The following is a 25,961-nucleotide window of genomic DNA, read 5'->3' on the forward strand; positions in this document are numbered from 1 at the left end:
ATCAACGAAAAACTTCAATTCATCGAAGAACCCGTCGAAATAATGGATCGTGAGGTTAAAAGACTTAAGCAAAACAAGATACCAATTGTTAAGGTTCGATGGAATGCTCGTAGAGGACCCGAGTACACCTGGGAGCGTGGAGATCAGATGAAGAAGAAATACCCGCATCTATTTCCAGAAGATTCGTCAACACCTTCAACAGCTTAAAATTTCGGGACGAAATTTATTTAACGGGTAGGTACTGTAGTGACCCGAACTTTTCCATGTTTATATATATTAATTGAGATTGATATTTACATGATTAAATGTTTCCAACATGTTAAGCAATCAAACTTGTTAAGACTTGATTAATTGAAATATGTTTCATATAGACAATTGACCACCCAAGTTGATCGGTGATTCACGAACGTTAAAACTTGTAAAAACTATATGATGACATATATATGGATATATATATATAGTTAACATGATACTATGATAAGAAAACATATCATAAAGTATATTAACAATGAACTACATATGTAAAAACAAGACTACTAACTTAATGATTTTTAAACGAGACATATATGTAACGATTATCGTTGTAAAGACATTTAATGTATATATATCATATTAAGAGATATTCATACATGATAATATCATGATAATATAATAATTTAAAATCTCATTTGATATTATAAACATTGGGTTAACAACATTTAACAAGATCGTTAACCTAAAGGTTTCAAAACAACACTTACATGTAACGACTAACGATGACTTAACGACTCAGTTAAAATGTATATACATGTAGTGTTTTAATATGTATTTATACACTTTTGAAAGACTTCAATACACTTATCAAAATACTTCTACTTAACAAAAATTCTTACAATTACATCCTCGTTCAGTTTCATCAACAATTCTACTCGTATGCACCCGTATTCGTACTCGTACAATACACAGCTTTTAGATGTATGTACTATTGGTATACACTCCAATGATCAGCTCTTAGCAGCCCATGTGAGTCACCTAACACATGTGGGAACCATCATTTGGCAACTAGCATGAAATATCTCATAAAATTACAAAAATATGAGTAATCATTCATGACTTATTTACATGAAAACAAAATTACATATCCTTTATATCTAATCCATACACCAACGACCAAAAACACCTACAAACACTTTCATTCTTCAATTTTCTTCATCTAATTGATCTCTCTCAAGTTCTATCTTCAAGTTCTAAGTGTTCTTCATAAATTCCAAAAGTTCTAGTTTCATAAAATCAAGAATACTTTCAAGTTGCTAGCTCACTTCCAATCTTGTAAGGTGATCATCCAACCTCAAGAAATCTTTGTTTCTTACAGTAGGTTATCATTCTAATACAAGGTAATAATCATATTCAAACTTTGGTTCAATTTTTATAACTATAACAATCTTATTTCAAGTGATGATCTTACTTGAACTTGTTTTCGTGTCATGATTCTGCTTCAAGAACTTCGAGCCATCCAAGGATCCATTGAAGCTAGATCCATTTTTCTCTTTTCCAGTAGGTTTATCCAAGGAAATTAAGGTAGTAATGATGTTCATAACATCATTCGATTCATACATATAAAGCTATCTTATTCGAAGGTTTAAACTTGTAATCACTAGAACATAGTTTAGTTAATTCTAAACTTGTTCGCAAACAAAAGTTAATCCTTCTAACTTGACTTTTAAAATCAACTAAACACATGTTCTATATCTATATGATATGCTAACTTAATGATTTAAAACCTGGAAACACGAAAAACACCGTAAAACCGGATTTACGCCGTCGTAGTAACACCGCGGGCTGTTTTGGGTTAGTTAATTAAAAACTATGATAAACTTTGATTTAAAAGTTGTTATTCTGAGAAAATGATTTTTATTATGAACATGAAACTATATCCAAAAATTATGGTTAAACTCAAAGTGGAAGTATGTTTTCTAAAATGGTCATCTAGACGTCGTTCTTTCGACTGAAATGACTACCTTTACAAAAACGACTTGTAACTTATTTTTCCGACTATAAACCTATACTTTTTCTGTTTAGATTCATAAAATAGAGTTCAATATGAAACCATAGCAATTTGATTCACTCAAAACGGATTTAAAATGAAGAAGTTATGGGTAAAACAAGATTGGATAATTTTTCTCATTTTAGCTACGTGAAAATTGGTAACAAATCTATTCCAACCATAACTTAATCAACTTGTATTGTATATTATGTAATCTTGAGATACCATAGACACGTATACAATGTTTCGACCTATCATGTCGACACATCTATATATATTTCGGAACAACCATAGACACTCTATATGTGAATGTTGGAGTTAGCTATACAGGGTTGAGGTTGATTCCAAAATATATATAGTTTGAGTTGTGATCAATACTGAGATACGTATACACTGGGTCGTGGATTGATTCAAGATAATATTTATCGATTTATTTCTGTACATCTAACTGTGGACAACTAGTTATAGGTTACTAACGAGGACAGCTGACTTAATAAACTTAAAACATCAAAATATATTAAAAGTGTTGTAAATATATTTTGAACATACTTTAATATATATGTATATATTGTTATAGGTTCGTGAATCAACAGTGGCCAAGTCTTACTTCCCGACGAAGTAAAAATCTGTGAAAGTGAGTTATAGTCCCACTTTTAAAATCTAATATTTTTGGGATGAGAATACATGCAGGTTTTATAAATGATTTACAAAATAGACACAAGTACGTGAAACTACATTCTATGGTTGAATTATCGAAATCGAATATGCCCCTTTTTATTAAGTCTGGTAATCTAAGAATTAGGGAACAGACACCCTAATTGACGCGAATTCTAAAGATAGATCTATTGGGCCTAACAAACCCCATCCAAAGTACCGGATGCTTTAGTACTTCGAAATTTATATCATATCCGAAGGGTGTCCCGGAATGATGGGGATATTCTTATATATGCATCTTGTTATTGTCGGTTACCAGGTGTTCACCATATGAATGATTTTTATCTCTATGTATGGGATGTGTATTGAAATATGAAATCTTGTGGTCTATTGTTACGATTTGATATATATAGGTTAAACCTATAACTCACCAACATTTTTGTTGACGTTTAAAGCATGTTTATTCTCAGGTGAATATTAAGAGCTTCCGCTGTTGCATACTAAAATAAGGACAAGATTTGGAGTCCATGTTTGTATGATATTGTGTAAAAACTGCATTCAAGAAACTGATTTCGATGTAACATATTTGTATTGTAAACCATTATATAATGGTCGTGTGTAAACAGGATATTTTAGATTATCATTATTTGATAATCTACGTAAAGCTTTTTAAACTTTTATTTATGAAATAAAGGTTATGGTTTGTTTTAAAAATGAATGCAGTCTTTGAAAAACGTCTCATATAGAGGTCAAAACCTCGCAACGAAATCAATTAATATGGAACGTTTTTAATCAATAAGAACGGGACATTTCAGTTGCTATATTAATAAACATACTTTATGTCAAGTTAGACATTAACTAATCAAACTCAAGGTTGATATCCAGATCACTTACTTGCTTTACTTTCCTTCTTGCGTGGAATACTTCAACTGCTATTTAATGTGAGTTTCATATGATCCCTTTTACTCTTTACATTTTTGAGCTGAGAATACATGCGCAACTTCTATAACCGTTTTACACGTATCAACTATTAAACTGTGATATGTTGGGCTATGACCAGCAAGTCCCCAACCGACAAGTATAAACGATAACTTGTTACGGGGCAAACTTGAAAGTCTAGTCTAAATACAAGTACCAACTATTAAACTGTGATATGTTGGGCTATGACCAGCAAGTCCCCAACCGACAAGTATAAACGATAACTTGTTACGGAACAAACTTGAAAGTCTAGTCTAAATATCAGTACCAACTGTTAAAACTATGCTATACCCGGCTATGTCCGACTAAGTCCCTACAGTGATATTTTTAATTGCTGCGGCATTCTTAATTATTGGGGATAGGCCTATCGGGAGTAACGTCCCCGATACATTTGACTAAGTCTTTGTATTACTTGATAATGAAATTAAACGACAAGAACAGAACAACTTGTCACGGGGCAAACAACGTTTAGTCTAAATATCACGCACTGGCATAACTTTTTGATCCTGCGGGAGATCAACTTGACTGGATCTGAGTGATCTACTTATGAGAACAAATCTTGTGGTCTAACACTATTACTGAAATTATTATTTATGACAAACCTATGAACTCACTCAACCTCGTGTTGACCTTTTTAAACATGTTTATTCTCAGGTACTTAAATATTGCTTCCGCTGTATATATACTGCTTTGATGATGATTGCTTGCTATGCTTGGAGTCTTCATTACATATCATATCAATTAAAGACATATTTATCTTCCGCTGCAAAACTCAACAAAACGTCTCATGTAGAGTCGTTCTCGTTTATACAACTGTGATTTGATATAATTAGTCACAAATACCCAGGCCCTGTTTGGGGGTGTTATAGATGATTATGTGAAGATGCATAGAAAAATATTTAGAGGATTGTTCTGGTGGTGGGATATACACCCATTCATATTGGTTGCTATATTTTTCTCTGGAGGCCTGGAGCCATTAATCATGATAAGGGTAGAAGAAATAGACAATTTCATAGCCAATACATTTTGATTGGTTGTACCGATCAGTTACAAAACCAATATATTAATGAATAGTGGGGTATTAAAAAATCGTAAGTTGAAAATTTTGCTACACTTTGAATTTTTAAAAAATCACCAAATATGAAGTATAAGAAGTTATCAGCAAACACATGAATGACACAATTATGATTAAAAATGAAAGATTTAGACAAAGAGGTAGGTGAGTATGGATAACTATTTAAAGAATAAAGAAAGCAAGGATGATTTAGGAAACAAAGGCTTTGAAAGTGTAAAGATGGCAGAAGCAGGATGAATAAAAGAACAAGGACAAAGAAACCCCAAGACATTAGGCTCGATACCATGTTAACAAGTACTTCCCATAAATTATCAACTGTATTGAGCAACTAATATATAATACAACTGCATGAAAGACGTCGTTTAGTTGCCGACGCCAAAAGAGCCAACACTGGCCAACACTTCTAAGGGTGGTTCGACGCCGGGAAACCCGGCGTTCCAAATTGGAAGTTCGAAAAAATGGCCCACTACTAGTGCCCTTACAGTCTTCAGTGTTTCTAGTGTTTCGTTGACTACAACTCTAGTAAAGGCTCTTATTAAAACTTTATGAGGGATATTGTACATAAACCACTATCTAAGTTAGGATATATTTAATTACCTCGAAATTGAATGATTCTATGTTGAGCTAATTCATCATTCAGTGCGTTTGATATATGACAATTGATACTGACCAATTTGATATCTACGTTGAACGATTTAGATTGAAATATTTCCTCTCAACACTTATAATTCCTTCAATATCCACCTTAGATTATATCTAAAACTCTCATCAAACAATTATATCATTTTATTTGTTCATTCTAAAAGTTAATACATTAACGAGTTTTTATTTCTCTCCGAACAAACAGCAACAATTTGTTATGAAAATATAAATACGACATAATGCAGAAGAAAAAACCAATGTCAACTTGCACAGGAGTTTACAAACAAATGAAAACGTTTAGTCATCACACTTGGGTAAGTTATTTTGTCCGACAATTGAGATCTCACAACAATTAGAAACCAAAGAAAACATGTTTAGCCATCTAACTTTTGACAAAATAATCTACTTTAGGATAATTATTAATTAACATACCTGATGCTTGATGACGATATACAATGACTGAACTACTGAAGATAAAGAGCAATTGCAGATGCAACATATTCGACAGTCACGGTTTTTACTAGATCGATGGAGAAAAGCAGCAGAAAATTGATAATGATTATCAACAATAATGACATTTCTCAAACGACATTAAACAAACTCGATCATTTTAAAATTGTTTGAAATTGCTCAAAAGCCTGGAGCAAGTTGGGCCATACACAAGAAGCTAAATTTAGGAAGCAACATCATCATACATTTCTATATACACCCTTTACTAGTAAGCAACTAATAGTGGTACTTAATAACATAAACACGGAGTGGAAGATAATATGTATTAAAACTGGGTGAATACCTACATACAACTATAGTCAGGCCTAACATTTTGTACGCTACCATCATTTAGATCCTAGACGAATATGAACACAGTACGTTTGTACATACGTACATCCTTTCTGCACATTACATGTCCATATCGTCAAATATGTCGCCATCTGCCTCATAGTATCCTTCCATCGTAAAACCATCAGTCACCAAATTGCTGCAACAAAATAGCATTTAATAAAATGACTTTCGAAATCATAGACATGACAAAACCCAAAGTTATCTACAATATGTTTTGAGGTGGTCATCTTAACCCATTTACTAGAAAATGTCCCATGACTGATATTTTCGATTTTGTAATGTGCTGAAAGAGTTCAACTTAATAAATAAATAAATAAATAAAAAAAAAAAAGGAGATCAAACGAGTCGAATGGGTTTAATGTTGCCCAGGTTGTACTTTCAAATCATACCGAATGACTCACCTCATTGTAAATTGTAATAATGATGATATTAGTGGTCATAATCTACAAAGAACAAAAAGATACGTTTTGTGGGTCATCTCAACTCGACAAGTCCTGTTTGATCCATATTAAAATAACACAGGTTCGAAACAGGGGTATGTTTTTGACCCATTATCGAATCTGAGCCAACCCATGTTGTCACCTCTACAATATAAGGTAGATATGGGGGGGTTAAGAAAATCACCTTAAACAGCTAAAACGGAAACTCACAACACGCTTGAGTTTTCTATTGTAGAAGAAGAAATTATATGACCACCTAAAAAAGAGAGTAGGATGATACAAAAGTCAGATATCAATGAATAGAACCTACACACACACACGGGTTGAAAACAAATACGATTAACTCTTACAAAGATCCTTTTTCTATGGACGGGTCAGCATCAGAGTTTGGGTCATAGCTATAAACTTCACATTCAGCTAAGTTGATAACCTGAAATTTTGCAATTATATATCAACATCGAGCTATAGTTTAGTTTCTTTATAATAATACAATATAAAAGTACTCTTTTTACCTCATCTAGAGCTTTGAATAAGGTTTCCATCAAGGAACTGTCTTCATTTGTCTCCATCCATTCCTGGAACCAAAATTTACACGAAAAACCAACTAAACAAACACTCTAAACGTTACCAAGGTTTCAAAAAGCATTACTCGGGACAACTCAGTCACGACCTTCTAGGGAATATTCGGCAAATCGGGGATGTTGACCAGGTTTGACTTTGACAGAGTTTTTGACCGACTTTCCAAGTTTTGGCCGAGTTTGACCGAGTATAATTTCAGCAATTGATGTTCAGGAGAGACTATTCAGTATTCAATATTCAATATACAGGCGGCAATAATACCTTAGATGCATCAGACATGTAGCTATCAAATATTTGCCTAAAACCTTCCCACGTTTCTTCTGTGAAAAACTGGTGAGCTTTCACTGCACTGTTACACAACACCACCACGATGACAATATAATCGACCGCCAACAATATTATTCAATATGTTGACATGTTAACTTATTCTTCACAATGTCATACATAATACAACCATGGTTTAAAAAAACGGTCGAGGCATACGCCTCGAGACGCGCCTCAGGACGATTTTCGAATTATCCGTTTAGGAACGTACGCCTCAAAGGCCAACTAAAAACGTACGCCTCAATTGGAGAGGCGGTTCGATTTTTGTACGCCTCACTAGTGACTGAAAAGTGTGTGCGCGCCTCATGTTGTTTAGCAAAATATGGCGGTCAACGGCGGTCAATTGTGCAGATCTCGTAAGCGACATGAAAAGAAAAAAGAAGATGAGAGAGGAAGGATAGCGGCCGTAGTTTTTTAATTTCTTTTAAGTTGAGAAGAAGATAAGTTGGAGAGAGAAAAATATACTCCTATTGCTCAAACCTGGAGTCTACTCGTATTATTATTTATTGTTTATTTATCATTATTTATTACTATTTATTAGAGCATTCCCAACGCAGCCGTCTTCTAACCGCCAATCACCACCGCCAAACATTGGCCCCGTTGGGAGTGAATCGCCAATAGCCTGCCAATTCAAACTCGTTCTCAGTTTCGTGAATTTTGGGCATGATCCATCACGAAATTTTATCTTGCTTTTGAGTTTTTTTTTATTATGTTTATTTATGGATTTTATATTTTGTAGATGATGATTTTTGTAGATGAAAATGGAGGTCTGCTGGGTTTGGGTTTGCTGCACTCCATCGAAGAAGATGCTGATTTTTATTAATTAACTTTTCTTTTTGTTTTTTAAATTGTGGGATCCACCACTAACCTAGGTAAACGATACGTAGTATAATACTAATTATAAAAATAAATAATATAATATAATATATTTTTGTCAACGAGTAATATGGAGTACTCATATAAAAAAAATAAATAATAATAATTAATTTAATAATAATAATAATAATAATAATAATAATAATAATAATAATAATAATGTAAGTTTAATAATAAAATAATAGACGTGGGTCCATTTGATGGTATGTGATGGTTTGGAGTGAATTGTGATGAGTTAGTGATTAGAAAGAAATGGGGTGAAAATAATGATGTGGCGCTGATGTGGAAGTGTGTTAATATAAAGAGGAATGCCATGGTTGGGAACAAGGTTGCAAAATACGTGAGACGGGGTTGAGACGGTCGGGTTTTAAAAAGGTCGAGACGTTCGAGACGGGGTCGAGACGGGGGTCGAGACGGACGTTGACCAAAATTGACTTTTAAATATATAAGTATATAAATGTATATATGTGTACATATTTTAAAGTCAAAAACTTTAATTGACTAATTTGTACTCATAATTGCTATCACCGTTAATATAATACAGAAAATTTAAACTAAAATACGACAAATTTGACCGATTTTACCGACTTTCTGGCTTTTCCAAATTTTGAGAGACTTTGACCTGATTTTTTTCAACTTTGACCCGAATTTTGACCGTTGATTGTCATATTAAACGGTTTTCTTCAAGACGGGACGGGCTAGTCACCAAAACGTCGCAACGGGCGTCGAGACGGCTCGAGACGGGGTGTTTTGCAACAGAGGTTGGGAATGCTCTTAGTAAAAGTCATGTACGTTACAGCTAACTTTTTCTCCCTCCTCCTTTGACCGCCCTTTTGAATTTCAAAACGTTTCCACTTTCCCCCCACTCAATTCCACCACATCTCCACCATTGCAACCGCCGTCTACCTCAACCTTTACTCCGATTTCACATCCGATTAGTGCTCCTGCTCCGATTGTTGTCAATCTTGGGCTCGGCGAGATCAATCCATGCTCCGATGATGCTTCTCTACTTTCTGGTTTCAAAAGTCCGGTGGGTGGTGAGAAATCTAGGTGTACCATCTTCGTCGGAAGGTTGAGGTTGGGGTTCGATAAAGCTATTCTTCAGGATTCCTTCGGCAAAATAGGCTTCATTGTTGGGATTGAGAGCTGGGTTGATCGCAGATATGCTTTTATCGAATTTGAATCTCGTGAGGTTGCTACTGCTGCAATTTCGTTGATGAACGGGGGTGTGCTTTTCGGTAAACCTATCTTTGTAGGCTGGGCTTCTCGGAATCATTACTTCGGTCCCAAGAATGTGACTAATCTTGCTGCTCGTGCTCCAGTTCTGAGATTAGGTCTAAATGTCAATTTTGACATTCTAAACAAGCTTCGTTTCAGTGTTTTTTTGCTCGACTTTCAACCTTTTTCCAATGATAAGCTGGCTGCCGTTTTATCTTGGAGGGGTGCCCTCGTTAACCAGGTTCATAAATGGGGCCCTTTCGGATTCATAGTCGTTTGTCCGGATGAGGAGAATATGGTTAAGTTGACTGCCGATCATCCTAGGGTCGACGATTTGATCCTCGTTGAACCTTACGCAGCCCGGGCCGATAGTTTTAGTCGTTATACTTGGGTTGCCATCTCCGGGTATCCGGTTAAGTATTTTTCGGTTGAGAATATTAAGGAGACGGCTACCTCCTTCGGAAAGGTATTGTTCGTTTCGAAGTCTTCTTCCGAGCTTAGGCAACTCAGTGTAGCGTTTGTGTTTATCGAAGTAGGCGATCCATCGTTAATTTGTGACACGATCAAAGAGGTAAAGAACACTTTAGGTTCGGATTCCTTCCGTATTCGGGTCCAGGAGGTTACTGACTCGATCGCCATTAGTCGTATTATAAATGATGGATTACCTTCGAGTTTACTTGTTAAATCTAATCGCGCGGTGTGGCTTGGCGATAAGCTTTCAAATGGTGTTGAATCTGATGCTCTTTTGGATTCGATGGGTAATAAAGATTGCGATGTTGGGGGTGTTTCCCTTGGGGTGAACACTTACTCAAATCACTATGTTGAAGTCAATCAAGCCTTAAAAGCTCAAGGTTTTGTCCCTAATTCTGCTCCTGTTGGTGTTACAAGTACACCTTTATTTGTGCAGGATCCTTCACTTGATATTTCGGTTGGGACTGTTTTGATTGAATCACCAAATGTGATTCAATCAGTTGATGGTAAGCTTGTTGATCAACCCATTGTGGCCCAACCTTATGTTTCTGATTGTGATGTGCCTGCTACAAATGGTGTTAAACACAGTGTTGCGGATTCTTCGAAGCCTTGTATGCCCAAGCCTTTGTATAAAAATATGTTGATTGGTAGTATGCCTATTTCTACACCGGTTATTGATTCGGAAGATTTTCTTGAGGATGAGATCGAAGAGGTAGCTCCTAGTGTTGTTCGTATAGGTCCATCTTCTTCGTCGGGTTTTGGTAATTTGGTTTCCTTGGAATCGGAGAATGAGGTAGTTATTTGTGCCAACGAGTGTCTGATTGACTTCAATGCCGTTGCCTCTAAATTTGATAAGGGTAAGAGTATTGATACTGAGGGTGTGGGTGTGGATGCCGTGGCTTCTATTTCGAATCCTTACAAGGCTTTCAACAAAATGATGGACAACATGGTAGCTGAGAGTGCACACACCATCCCTATTAACTCGATGATTTGCCAAAAAGCAAGCTAAAGTTACGAAGTCAAAGAGAAAACAACGAGTTCAAGGTGAAGAAAAGAACAAGTTCTCCAAATTTATTAAGGACGCTTGATGTAGTTTCCACCCTTATCCTTCCTTCTTTTGTTTAGTTTTAGTTCATTTTCTTTCTAATATGTCTAATTTGTAGTTTGTACTGTATTTTGCTTGTGAGCTCGTTTAAGTTGTTAGTTCTTTTTTAGCTCGGTGGTTAGCTTGGTTTGTAAGTTCTAGGGATTCATTTTTTTGATGAATTCCCTCGTCGTTATAAAGTTCTTTTTTCCGCAAAAAAAAGAAGAAAAACAAAAAAACAAAACTAGCTTAATTTTTTTTTTACTTCGGTCAAATAACAATAATAGTCCCTGAAGTTTAACAAAACTAAAATAACTTGAATAAACTTGATATTTATTTATACATACATATATTAGAAAATATATATTTTTAACTCCGCCTCGAACGTACGCCTCGGTTCACCTCGAGGCATACGCCTCGCCTCACAAAGGGGAAACGCCTCGAAGCACGTTTTCGTTTTTTTAAACTTTGAATACAACTTCAATTATAGCTGACATAACAATACAACTTAATCAACTGAGAATACGTTTTTGGGAAATGGAGAGAATTGAACTCTCAGCTCGAGTAATAAGAGCAACAGTTCAAAACTGTTTGTCAAACCAATTGACAACACTCCCAATCTCATTTAAATAAAGAAGGATTACATAGTGGGTTGCCATGTCGCCCGAAAAGCTGACAGTGTCATTACCCATAATCCTCTTTACAATTACATGTCAGTGTATATATACTTAATAATAATATAAATATAAATAAAAGTTACCTGAAGTCATAGTCTGGGTACATATGATTTAATGTGAGAATCAGATAGATCAATGTCTTTCGACTGTAATACACAAAAGATATAAGAAAAACTATATTAGACTCCAACTAACTACACTTGTTCTTCAACAATCCTATGTTGTTGTATTGTATCATCACCTGGATCTACTAGAAAGATATTCAACTGATGACTCAGAGTCAACATCAGGAGAGTTCCCAATATGATCAAGGATCTGAATTGAAACACAATACCAACAAATCAAACCAACAACAAACTTTTTATGCACTATTAATATAAAAAAAAAAACCATGATTCTAAATCATCTTGATTTATTCCCAACGGCGTTACATAAACAGAGGGATTTTATATTTATATGTAACATAAAATCTATAAATGGTACCTCATTTTCCAAACTGAGAGACAACCTCTTATCTGTTCCTGTATGCTTGCCTGTAAAAAGAATGTTATTTTATGTCTCCACATAAGACCTAAATAAACAGTTGTACAAGAATACAAAGTTTTACTCACAAGAGTAAGCTTCAATGCATCCATTAATGGTACGTTCTCCAAGATTGAGCTGGTCTAGAAAAGCATTTATCCTGTGATAAAAGTAAACAACTTCAAACTGAGACTTAGTCTCAGAGCAATAACTGATGAATACATAACAAAATTTTGAAAACTCGTTCTTATAAGAGAGAACAATGATGCCGCTCAAAATACCGCTCAAAGGGGGTGTATTCCAGATACTTCATGATCCTTAATGAGAATAACACAAAACTTCAATTTCGATTGGTTTAAATAGATGTACTGCAACAATAGGACACAGAAATGAATAATTAATTCAGAAATCATGATATTGTAATTAGAGCTCTCTAAAAGACTCATTAGCATGACTCATTAGTCATTACATAAAAAACTAATCTGCCAGTTGTTTAAAAACATGATATGTTCTAGTTTATTCTTATATATATAAAGGGTTTTTTTGTCAATTTTCGGTTCGTAGTCATTACTAATAGTTCATATACTATGAAGAAGTGTGCAATCAAGTGTAACATTTGAATTTGATGTTCAATATTTACTTAAAAATAGTAATGATACCTACAAAATTATCAATAATAATACAGAGTTTCAATTGACATACACAAATGTCCTTTAACAGAGTTTCAATTACTACTATTATTATTGCTATAAACAAATCCAAATATCGAAATTAACTTATATAGTTATTGGTATATCGTCATTGTTATGTCAACAATCATAATAACTACGGTAAGTATTAGCGCTGGATCTAAAGTAAATTGTTGTCTAAAAACCGTGTATTATACCTAATAATAACAGTTTGGCTAACAGTGATACTAGATCTACATAAAATCAAACGAATTCGCATAGCAACAGAACGCAAAATTCAAAATAGTATCACATCATCTGTACGATATACACACTTAGAAAAAACTACTACAAATTTATATAGTGTTCATGCAATATAATTATAATTAAAAAATATATTAATGATAATTAAAAAAATATACACGTACCTAAAACACAAATATGAGAGAAAAATAAACGATGTGATAAAGAATAAAGGACAACCAGAGATATAATTTTGAGGATAAGAACAAAGCCCTTGAAAATAGGGGATGTTAAGTCTGACGGATAATTGTCTAGACACGTGGTAAGAGGTCCACGTTGGTGGGTGTATCCGACGGCAGCAAATGTATTTGAGAGGTAAGATGTTCTTCAATTCTCAAATTCGTTGGGCGAATGTTCTCGTAAGATGCTTTTACCATTTTTAACTAGACGTTAGAGGGGTCCGTCCCCGGTTACACTCCGACGTCGTAAAAACAGTTTTTAAGATATTCTTTGATCTAATTAGACGTGTTGCGAATATTAATTAGACGTATTTCGTGTTTTTTTTGGTAGAAATCTTAATTAGACGTGTTCCGACTCGTTGACCCTCTAACACTCTTAACGCGGCGTCAGTAGTAACGTCCTTGGGGCGTTAGTCGAATATTTCACGGAAAAAAAGTGCGTCAGAATACGTAGCGCTTTTTGATTGGTCCATTTTTTAACCGTTTGACAACCAATCTTTTTCAGATTTTTCGTTTTTTTTATTATGTATATTTATATTTATATTCTTTTCTATATAAACCCATCAAAACCTATCATTTTTAACACATCAAACTCAATATTTTCTCTCATTTTAACATTTTCATTCAAATTATTTATATTATTAAATGGCATCGTATTTACTTAATTCCGAATCCGATTCGAAAGGCGAGCGTATTGTTGCACTAATTCAAAAATTACAAGGTGAAGATGCCGAAGTCGAATCATCTGAGCGTGTTCCAAGATCCCAAAGAAAGCCACAGAAAACTTATGAAAGGATTATTTTAGTGAGTCGCCCGTGTTTCCGCAACATAAATTTAAAATGCGCTTTCGTATGCCTATTCAATTATTTCTCCGAATTTCTTGAGGTATTTCTGATTAGGATAATCATGAAATTCCCTATTATTTTAGTTATTTTAGGGAACGTTTTGATGCTATCGGTAGGCCAACTAACTGATGATCTTTTTGAGCATATTTGAAACCTTCCGCCCACATTTCGCACTACGAACTAGCTTATTTTATAATTTAATTTATGTAATGGTTAGATCTTAAGTATTGTTAATTTATATTAATTTATGTAATTGTTGAATTTTATGAAATATTAATTTGTGATGTTTTTTATATTTTAGATGCATTTTATTTTATAAAATATACTTTGTATTCATATTTAATATAAAATAAAATAAAATACTGGTAGGACCCACATTTGGATGACACGAAATGGGGCGTCGGGGTTATTTTGTATCAGAAACTGACATCTGCCACGTCACAGCCAGATTGTACTTTTTTGACAAAAAAGTGTACAATCCGCCTGTAACATCACATGCAGGGTTATATATGGTCTTATGCTTGTGTACGAAGAGATTTCGTTTCTATTTGCGTTCTCATTAAATAAAATTGCAAAGTTTCCATATTTTTTCTTTACACTCTGTTTCCTACTCATTTTATGGGCTAATTAATTCCAGAAAAATAACCACGGAGTTATTGCAGGTGAACCTGCAACGAGTAAGTTTCGACACTATGATCTACGTAAATAATGATTATTGAAAAACGAAATGATATTTTTGAGACGACCCGTCCTAATCCATCTGGACGAATACATTACATTTGGTTACATCGCGAGGTACTTGACCTCTATATGATACATTTTCAAACATTGCATTCGTTTTTTTTAAAAGACAAACTTTCATTACATCGAAAGTTGACGGCATGCATACCATTTTATAATATATCCAACAATAATTGACCTAATCTGTCATAATAATCTTTATTGAACTCAACGACTTGAATGCAACGTCTTTTGAAATATGTCATGAATGACTCCAAGTAATATCTTTAAAATGAGCAAATGCACAACGGAGGATTTCTTTCATACTTGAGAATAAACATGCTTAAAAGTGTCAACCAAAAGGTTGGTGAGTTCATTAGTTTATCGTAATCAATCATTTCCATAATTTAGTAGACCACAAGATTTTCATTTCATTTCTCATAAACATCATCTCATATCAGGCATTTCGCAAACTGCATAGAGATAAAAATCATTCATATGGTGAATGCTTGATAACCGAACTAACATGATGCATATAGAATATCCCCATCATTCCGGGACTCTCATCGGACATGATAATCGAAGTACTAAAGCATTCATAACCCGAATGGGACGTGTCAAGGTCCATAGATCTATCTTTAGGATTCGCGTCAATTAGGGGCCATATCCCTAATTCTTAGGCTACCAAGCTAAAAAGGGGCATATTCGATTCGATAATCCAACCATAGAATGTAGTTTCGATTACTTGTGTCTATTTCGTAAAACATTTATAAAAGCAGCGCATGTATTCTCAGTCCCAAAAATATATATATATTGCAAAAGCATTTAAAAGGGGAGCAAATGAAACTCACAATACGATATTTTGTAGTAAAAATATGCATAAGACGGAACTGAGCAATGCAAGGTTGGTCTCGGATTCACGAACCTATATCATTTATATATATATTAATACATATAATCGTAATTGAACAATTTCATATATTATAACTTATTTTATATATTATATATATTTAATTTGTGTATATACATTTATAATGACTAATATTTATATAGTTATATTAATATTAATATATATTTGGTTAGCATTATATTAAAAATACTTAATTTGTTATATGTGAATATTTATAAAAATGTTAATATGATTAATACATACTTTTATGTAATATTACTAAAAGTATATTTTTATATACAAAATGTTTATTTGGTAACATAATATCAATAATAGTAATAAAAGTTGTTTTTGATTATAATGATAATAATACTATTAATAATAATAACTATAAAACTAATGAGTTTACTAATAATAATAATACTAATATTTATATTAATAAGTATAATGATAATACTACTACTAATAATAATACTAATACTTGTAATAATAATAATAATAATAATAATAATAATAATAATAATAATAATAATAATAATAATAATAATAATAATAATAATAATAATAATAATAATAATAATAATAATAATAAGAAAAGTAATACTACCTTAAAGAGTTTTCCCAAAAATAAATGCCCCAGACCGGGCTCGAGTCCAAGACCTCTCGGTTAAACCTAAACACCCCTAACCACTCCTCTGTCTGATACTTTTCTTATATAATAATTTCACTAAATAATTTTAAGCCCTATCTCTCTGTCTACTTCTTCATTATGATCCGTAATCATCATCATCACTTTAATTGCTACTGTAACAGGAATTTAGAAACAGAAAAACGTATTGCAACAGTGGTAGCCTACCATATCCTAGTATCGTCATAACGTGATTACAAGGAAAGATTAAATGAAGGTGTGTGTTGGGCTTTGGTTTAGCAGAATAGTTGAAAGTCCTTTAAGCCCAAGTTGAAAGTCCACCCTAAGATTAAGTGGCCCAGAATAGTAATCGGTTAACAAGCCCATTTAGTATTGTGACGATCGCTCCAAATCCATATGGATGAATACGTCATTCATCGATTTCATTGCGAGGTATTTGACCTCTATATGATACGTTTTGTAAACATTGCATTCTTTTGAAAAGGCACACCATAAATGAATATTTAAATCAAAGGTTTTCGACATCTGATGATTTCTACATATAGACAATCACCGTAAATAATAGTTTACAATAGTAATTCCGTTGACAATGCAGTCAAAATAAGATACATGGTGATGATTTGGTGAATGCAACGTTTCCTTGATACATATGCCATGTAAGACTCCATGCACATAGCTTGTCTAACATATAAGCAAACAGCGGAAGACTTCTAGGGAACCTGAGAATAAACATGCTAACAAGTGTCAACACAAAGGTTGGTGAGTTCATAGTTTTAGTGTTTCGCATAATCTGTATATAAAGGTGGATCACAAGATTTCAGTTGTTTCATCCGAAACGTTTATCAAAATATTCTACGAAATTGAGCACTCTGGTAACTAAACTTAACGTATATATATTTTATACCCTTTGTATAATCATCTTAATAATACACGCAAACCAACGTGTACGCATCTCAAATAGCATACGTCCGTTAAAAGGCTAGCGCTCTAGCTCGGACGGGGATATCAAGCCCTATGGATCCATATACTACTACTCGTACCCACCAGTTCTTATAACTGGCAGTTACTAGTTACCAAAGCTAAGGGATTTTCGGTTCAAACTCAGTGTAGAATTTAGTATGTACTTGTATCCATTGCGTTTAAAATAAAGTGCATGTATTCTCAGCCCAAAAATATATATTGCAAAACCATTTAAAAAGGGAGCAAATGAAACTCACCTTAGTAGCACATAAGGTCATTCATCAAAAAGTGAGCGTAACTCGGAATGCAAGATTAACCGTAGATCTCAACCTAGAGAACATATGTTGGTCAATACATGTCTAATAAACTAGGTTGGGTTATAGTGTATCACAATCCTAATGCTCGAGATCGACATACAAAAGTTATCAAAAGTCATTTCAAAAAGTCAATTTTGACAATTGTTCAACAAAACGAGACGTGCCTTATATAAGGATTCATTTACTTGGCTAGTAGTATTTTATCAATCTCATAAACAGGTTGTTTAAATATTAATTGCAGATTCAAAAGCAATTCCAATTAACGTCAATTATAATTCAGTTGACCATATCTTTTGATTCGTTCATCGAAATTACGCGATTTCTAAATGAAAAGTTATTGATTTTTCGCCAGCTTTCCGAAAACATGTATATCATATACCTTTTACCAGTAATATATGTATTTAATTCGTGATTCATTATAAACTGTTTAACGACGAAATTTAGCATACAAGCATGTATAAATATATACTCGAGCACTAGACATGTATACACTATTAATATATAAAAGATAAGATATGAATGCTCACGTATCAATATTGAGATTCAATATTGCAGGAAAGTACGTAGACGCAACAGAGATGATAAATACTAGGTTTGACTTGCGAACAATACCCATGAACATTACCCATAACCTCCATAGCTATAACCCATAATTTTCTTAGTTCTATCCCGTTTGAAGCTTGTTTTGAAAGTGACACGCTCATGACCTCGTCGTAATATTTTATGTATAATATTACTAAAAATATTAAGATTAATAATAATAATAATCTTAATAATAATAATAATAATAATAATAATAATAATAATAATAATAATAATAATAATAAATAAATAAATAAATACTTAGGAGTAATATGTGTAAAAAAACATGCGCAAGAAACCTGGTATTTATAGCCATAATTCCTGATTCTGATGCCCATGCGATCGCATGGGTTTTATGCCTATTTCTCATGCGATCGCATGGCCGTCAGATCCAGCTCACATATTTTTTGTTTTCATGTTTGTCGACATAATTAAATATAATATATATAATTTAAATAATTAATTATATATTATATTAAATTCATGTGCATAGTTGACTTGTAATTTTCGTTCCGATGACTCGTACGTTGTCACTCGACTTATGTCCCGGTTCCGGTTTCTCGAACGCATTTTCATACGCTTAGAAAACTCGCAATTTATGTTTTGTGACTCGTACTTTTGTCAAAATATAGTCTTAAATTATCAATAAACTATATCATTCAAAGTGTATCTTAAACTTTCGTGTGTTTTGGTCATTTACTTCTATAAATCATTGTCTCGCTATTTGTTATATATATATATATATATATATATATATATATATATATATAACAAATCGTTTTATGACCAAGTTAATATATATTTTCAACATTCATAAACACGTTTTAAATATACGTCATAAGTTATTCATACAATTAATATTCCAACTTATTATATATATTCAAATAAATATTTAAACCAATAAGTTTAATGTACGGTATCAAAAAAATTAATACATTGTTACGTTTTCAAGTTATAGTATATATATGTATATATATATACATATAATTGTTCGCGAATCGTCGAGAACAACCGAAAGATATTTGAATATATGAAAATAGTTCAAAAATTTTGAGATTCAGTTTTACAGACTTTGTTTATCGTGTCAAAAATGTTACTCATACAAAGATTAAGTTTAAATTTGGTCAGAAATTTTCGGGTCATCACAGTACCTACCCGTTAAAGAAAATTCGTCCTGAAATTTGAGTGAGGTCGTCATGACTAACAATAAAAATGTTTTCATGGCGTATATGTGTTGATAAATAGAGTTTTATCACCGTTGAATAATATGGATAAAACAATCCGATTATTCAAAGCGTATGAGAGAAGTTATGGTAATAAAGTGAAATGAGGGAATAGAGATTCATCTTAACTTTTGAAGTATTAACGATTGATTTCCGGAATTTAAGGAATAGAAAATCTTCATAATCTAAATAAGATTTGATTCTTCGGAAATTAAGGAGATTAAGATCTTCTTTAATTAAATGCGTAATCTGCCTCGATTGCTATGTCTGATATTTTACTATAAATTGACCTCTTCCGTTTCATTTATTTTCACCACTCCTATAAGCTTCTTTCTTATTTCATACTTCCTAATAGATTTTGAAAATGCTTAATCCAGTTCTGATTCTTGATATTTTCTTGGCTATCGTATCCTTCATTTTTCTTTTTCATCTGCCACTAGAGGAGGTTATTTTCTTCTACTATTACATTGGGATTATAGTGTTTTTCATTCTCCCGTGTCTTTATATTGCTATACGCATTGATATACATGGTTTGTAATTTCGGGGTTTTTATCGGGCTTTTTATTCTCCATTATATTTCGGAAGTTCATGCTTTTATTTTGCCTTCCCAACTTCAAGTCAAGCGAATAATGGTCCAGAATTCGTAGGTATGGAGTTTTGGATGAACATAGTTAATGTTCTAAGAAGGTAATCGTAATGGCACGATCTTGATTTGTCAAATTACTAGAATATCCGGAAAGATAGAACTATCATGAAGATATGTTCTTAATATGTTTGGAGATTGGGTAGAATGTAAGAGTCGTGTAACATGGCACATGATGACGGTATGATCTGTGAACCTTTATCATGTTCCATTAGAAACTCAGCATGACTTACTGTAATATAATCACGTTGATCAAGTGTCATTATATTATACTAACTCATGCTTCAATTCCCAACATTACTTCAAACATCCATTTTTTTGAATTTTTCAGATTTTTGAAACTAAAATAGTTTCTTTCATGATGTAATACAGATAGCGCAAAGAGATAAATGATTTTAGATAAGAATAATTGTGAAAATATCTTCAGGAATATCGAAGATATTTATAATAAAAGATACGATAATATCTTAGAATTTCTATTATTGAAGGATGATGAAGAAGACTTGTTCATAAAGGTTTAGAGTCAAGAGCAAGGTATTCGTTAATGACTTCAGCAGACACTGAATCATTTGGATTCTTTGAAGGCACGTTTAGTCTTTGTGATTTGTCCACAGCCTTCTTCATAGTTTGCTCAATCCATTTTTCAGTTCCAAACCTTCTCTTTTTCTGTGCTTTTCCAACACACTACTCTTAATTATCCAACTTTCAACTGTTAAGGTCGTTTATAGTTTTTGCTGCTTCATCAGCATTTTTCCAAAATTCGGAGGACTAGTTTCACAGTTTGGGGTTTTTTTCAGAAACTTCACATTCGAAGTAAGTAAGTCTAGGAGATAGACATTATATGTATATATATAACTGTTGGCGTAGAATTGCTGCGAGATTCAAAATACTGATTGCTAATTCCCGGTAGTTGGTATGACAATTATTGTTACAAGATGTAGATGAGTACATGATAGGGTTTCTATGAGTATAATGATTTTTCAAAACATCAAAGATAAATGAAGTTGTTGGTAAATTTACTGCTAATGTGGTGAAACATGAAAGGTTCCCCAGTAACAATGATGAAGGGGTAATCGTTATAATAAGGCTTATTCGAATGAATAATTGAAGGTGATTTGCTGGAGTGGCGACAAAACTGTCTATTTTGAAAAGGGATTGAAAAGTTATTTTAGCTAATAAATGCCAAAGGGTCTGACACGGATACGTGTTAAACTATGACTTTGATTTCGAGGGTTTTTCAGGTACAAGACTGCGGTAACATGTGGTTGGATCATCATATCGATGATTCATTATTTGAAGTGTCTTCGGGAATTTCGAGGAATTTGAACATAGATTGTAATCGTTAATATTCATATGATGTTCTAGGAATTTGAATGATAAAAATACTTTTCTGGTTTCTATGATGTTCTAGCACAGTTTTGAAGTCAAAGTATAGCTTCGAAAGATGTAGGAATCTAAGAATGATGTCTTTTGTTAAATCTTGACTTGGATTTTGATTTGTCAAATTCAAAATATGTAATTAAATTTGGATGAGGATGGTTGCTTTGATTTTTATAAAAGTATATATATTGTTGTGAAAGTAGTGAGTATAGTTGAGGATTTGTTGAATCAGAATCGAAGAATGTAACATATTAATTGTGAATTTATATATCTCTCGGGTATTACCTACCCGTTAAAATATTCTCACCATTAACAGTTTGTACAAAAGAATTTTCTTAATTACAATCTTTATGAAAATATACCTACATATATATTTTCCTTAGATGTAATCATGGATTTAATGAGTTAACATAATATTAATCTCATCTGGTTTTCGACTAGGACTAGAATATATAATCTCTAAAACTTTTAGAAACTACATATTCTCTGCAAAATATTTCTTCGATGAAGTTATGAATCAATACTTCATCGTTTGTTGTTGTTGGTATTCCTTGGTATCTATGGTGCGTATGACGGTGATGTTCGAGGTACAGATTGTGATGTTGAGGTGTGGGATACGGATGTTGGTGGTGGTGGTGGTGATGGTACTGTTGGTGTTGCTGATGGTGGTACTGTTACTGTCGGTGCTGCTGCTGGTGCTTGTAACCTTTGCACCACATTCTCCAAAGCCACTACCCGAGCGCGAAGCTCGTTGACTTCTTCTATTACACCGGGGTGATTGTCGGTTCAGACGAGTGGACGAATAAGATCTAGAATTTGAGATAATATATAATCGTGACGAGACACTCTGGAAATGAGAGAGAAAATGGTGTCTCGAATAGGTTCGCCGGTAAGTGCTACAGGTTCTTCGCCAAGAGGTGAATGTGGTGGATGGAAGGGATCACCTTCTTCTTGTCTCCAATAATTAAGTAGGCTACGAACCCATCCCCAATTCATCTAGAATAGGTGATGGTTGATTGGTTGATCCATTCCGGTTACACTGTCTTCGGAATTCAGGTGAATATCCATATCGAAATAGCTGTCGGAGTTTAAGGAATTTGAACTAGATACGGGATCCATCTTGTATAATTAGAGAGATGATTTTTGATATGAAATGGATTATAGAAGTTAGATTGGTACTCTTTAATACATAATTTACATATGTATATATAATACCAAATTCCATAAATCACGGAAGAATTTTCGGAAGATGTCAGGAAAAGTTTACAGTAACAGATACGCTAAGATATGAATTTTGTCTATACACTATCTATGCAATCAATGCAATAAGATGCATTTAGACTTAAGATGATAAACATGTAATTTCCGACAAGAAATAATAAGCAAAACTTTTAACATGCAGACACAGTCGAAGTCCAGACTTACTAATGCATCTTAACAACTATCAGTTAGACACACTCATGCAAGACCTGGTTCGCTAGGACCAACGCTCTGATACCAACTGTGATGATCGCTCCAAATCCATATGGACGAACACGTCATTCATCGATTTCATTGCGAGGTATTTGACCTCTATATGATACGTTTTGTAAACATTGCATTCTTTTGAAAAGGCACACCATAAATGAATATTTAAATCAAAGGTTTTCGACATCTGATGATTTCTACATATAGACAATCACCGTAAATAATAGTTTACAATAGTAATTCCGTTGACAATGCAGCCAAAATAAGATACATGGTGATGATTTGGTGAATGCAACGTTTCCTTGATAAATATGCCATGTAAGACTCCATGCACATAGCTTGTCTAACATATATGCAAACAGCGGAAGACTTCTAGGGAACCTGAAAATAAACATGCTAACAAGTGTCAACACAAAGGTTGGTGAGTTCATAGTTTTAGTATTTCGCATAATCTGTATATAAAGGTGGATCACAAGATTTCAGTTGTTTCATCCGAAACGTTTATCAAAATATTCTACGAAATTGAGCACCCTGGTAACTAAACTTAACGTATATATATTTTATACCCTTTGTATAATCATCTTAATAATACACGCAAACCAACGTGTACGCTTCTCAAATAGCATACGTCCGTTAAAAGGCTAGCGCTCTAGCTCGGACGGGGATATCAAGCCCTATGGATCTATATACTACTACTCGCGCCCACCAGTTCTTATAACTGGCAGTTACTAGTTACCAAAGCTAAGGGATTTTCGGTTCAAACTCAGTGTAGAATTTAGTATGTACTTGTATCCATTGCGTTTAAAATAAAGTGCATGTATTCTCAGCCCAAAAATATATATTGCAAAAGCAATTAAAAATGGAGCAAATGAAACTCACCTTAGCAGCACATAAGGTCATTCATCAAAAAGTGAGCGTAACTCGGAATGCAAGATTAACCGTAGATCTCAACCTAGAGAACATATGTTGGTCAATACATGTCTAATAAACTAGGTTGGGTTATAGTGTATCACAATCCTAATGCTCGAGATCGACATACAAAAGTTATCAAAAGTCATTTCTGAAGGTATTTCGTATGCCCGAGAGACATATTTAATTAATGTGGCTAATATATTATGATCCAAGTCGGGTCATACCCAATAACAAACTTACCGACACCTTATTCGTCTTTGATTTTAACGATTGGTTCATTGATCAAATACGCGACACTTGAACTTCAAGAAAAATGGTTTTCTGAAATATTACTTGATGTGTATATATATACATAAATTATGGATTAATTTATATATATAACAAGAGTTTAAATTATTTATAGGTTAAATAATTTATTTTGTTATGTTACATTTTATAAAGTTTTGGTTTTATAAAATAAATGTACATAACAAATATATACATATGGAAGTATTATGGAGAGTTTTATAAAATCTAATTACTTTTATAAAACTTATTTAATAATACTTGAAAGAGTAGTGGCATAGGGAATGAGATACACATGCTTTAGGCTTGGAATCTTTCACCCATACTTTCTCATTTCCATATGTAAGCATCTTGACTCTTGAAGACACACACACATGCAAGATACTTGTAAAAATTCTGCTCAAAAACTCTCCCAAAACTGCTACTGCAGCCGTGGGCTTTTAGGTGCTCAAAGGGATTCAAAGTTTGGTTTTTGCAAGCAACATTCAAGTGTAATTAAATCCTAACCAAAGCTAGGGTGTTGGTGCACAAGTTTGGGGTATAACTACTTGAGGTTTCATCCATTTGAAGCTCCATTCAACATCATCATCTTCATCACTTTCAACTAGCTTGGAATAGGTATAACATCTTATTCTTGCTTGTAGTTTGTAAGCTTATTTCTCAACTTGATCCTAATTGGGATTTAACTTTAATTGGTTAAAGATTAACATGTTCTAAAATGGTAATTACATGCTTCCGCTTTTAATTGATTCTTAAATGGTTTTAAGTATCATGAAACTTGTTAAATCCCAACAATGGTATCTAGAGCCGAAGTTGTTGAAATATGCTTCGAGATGGTTTTTGAACTCACCATAACTTTGCATTTTATGTACATGCATGATAATAAAATGCAAAAATTATTGGTTTTGGGTGGTTTGATGTCTTGGCCGAATTTGGAAGCTCCAAAAATTGGGTTTGGTTCTTCCATTTTGGTCATTTTGTTGTATGTTGAAGTTCACAATCAAGCCTTGGCCTTTTGTTTGAATGGTTGCATGTTTGGTTGAATTAATTCATTCATTTGGTATGTAATATTAATTCATTCATGTGGTTGTAATATTCATGCAATTTGGTTTGTAATATTATTCATTTGGTTATGTAATTTATTTTATATTTGGTATGTAAAATAGATTAGGTTGTATTTTCATTTTCTAGACAAAATGTATTAGGATATATTTTGTAAAATGATGAAGATGATGAAGACTTGAAGAACACATGAAGAAGCATTTGGATGCAAGATTAAGTGGGAGGTTAAAACCTCCTACTTTGTGTTATAACCCCTTAACCGGTGGCATTTATTTTCGGCTAAACAAATGTCTACCAAAAATGGCTTGATTGTGAACATATGATTTTGCATGCGTGGTTGTTTTGTATGATTATGTGGATTGTATGTTTGTATGCTACAAGTTAATCACACAAGTTAACAACAAACTAAAATGGCAATTTAAATTGGTTAAAATTGACATTATTAACGACATGCAAAACGTCAATTTAAAT

At 33.2% G+C, this 25,961-nt stretch overlaps 1 protein-coding gene across 3 annotated transcripts; it reads right to left on the minus strand.

Annotated features, from left to right (window-relative positions):
* Nucleotides 1-5,949: 5,949 nt before the first annotated feature.
* Nucleotides 5,950-13,566, minus strand: LOC139872127 (uncharacterized). Of its 3 annotated transcripts, none has more exons than XM_071859947.1 (11): nucleotides 13,503-13,566; nucleotides 12,688-12,774; nucleotides 12,496-12,566; nucleotides 12,368-12,417; nucleotides 12,126-12,199; nucleotides 11,968-12,030; nucleotides 7,496-7,583; nucleotides 7,168-7,230; nucleotides 7,006-7,085; nucleotides 6,840-6,911; nucleotides 5,950-6,351 (listed from the first exon to the last, which is right to left on the minus strand). In XM_071859947.1, exons 2-11 carry the CDS (start codon nucleotides 12,717-12,719, stop codon nucleotides 6,273-6,275), a joined length of 672 nt encoding a protein of 223 aa, XP_071716048.1. In that variant the 5' UTR covers nucleotides 12,720-12,774; nucleotides 13,503-13,566; the 3' UTR covers nucleotides 5,950-6,272. The 3 variants fall into 3 exon arrangements, with proteins under 3 accessions (XP_071716048.1, XP_071716049.1, XP_071716047.1); XM_071859948.1 differs by lacking the exon at nucleotides 13,503-13,566 and adding an exon at nucleotides 13,293-13,416; XM_071859946.1 differs by lacking the exon at nucleotides 13,503-13,566 and having other exon boundaries at nucleotides 12,688-12,973.
* Between the last annotated feature and the right edge of the window lie 12,395 nt (nucleotides 13,567-25,961).

Source organism: Rutidosis leptorrhynchoides, chromosome 10 (assembly GCF_046630445.1).
Source record: "Rutidosis leptorrhynchoides isolate AG116_Rl617_1_P2 chromosome 10, CSIRO_AGI_Rlap_v1, whole genome shotgun sequence".
Taxonomy (NCBI): domain Eukaryota; kingdom Viridiplantae; phylum Streptophyta; class Magnoliopsida; order Asterales; family Asteraceae; genus Rutidosis; species Rutidosis leptorrhynchoides.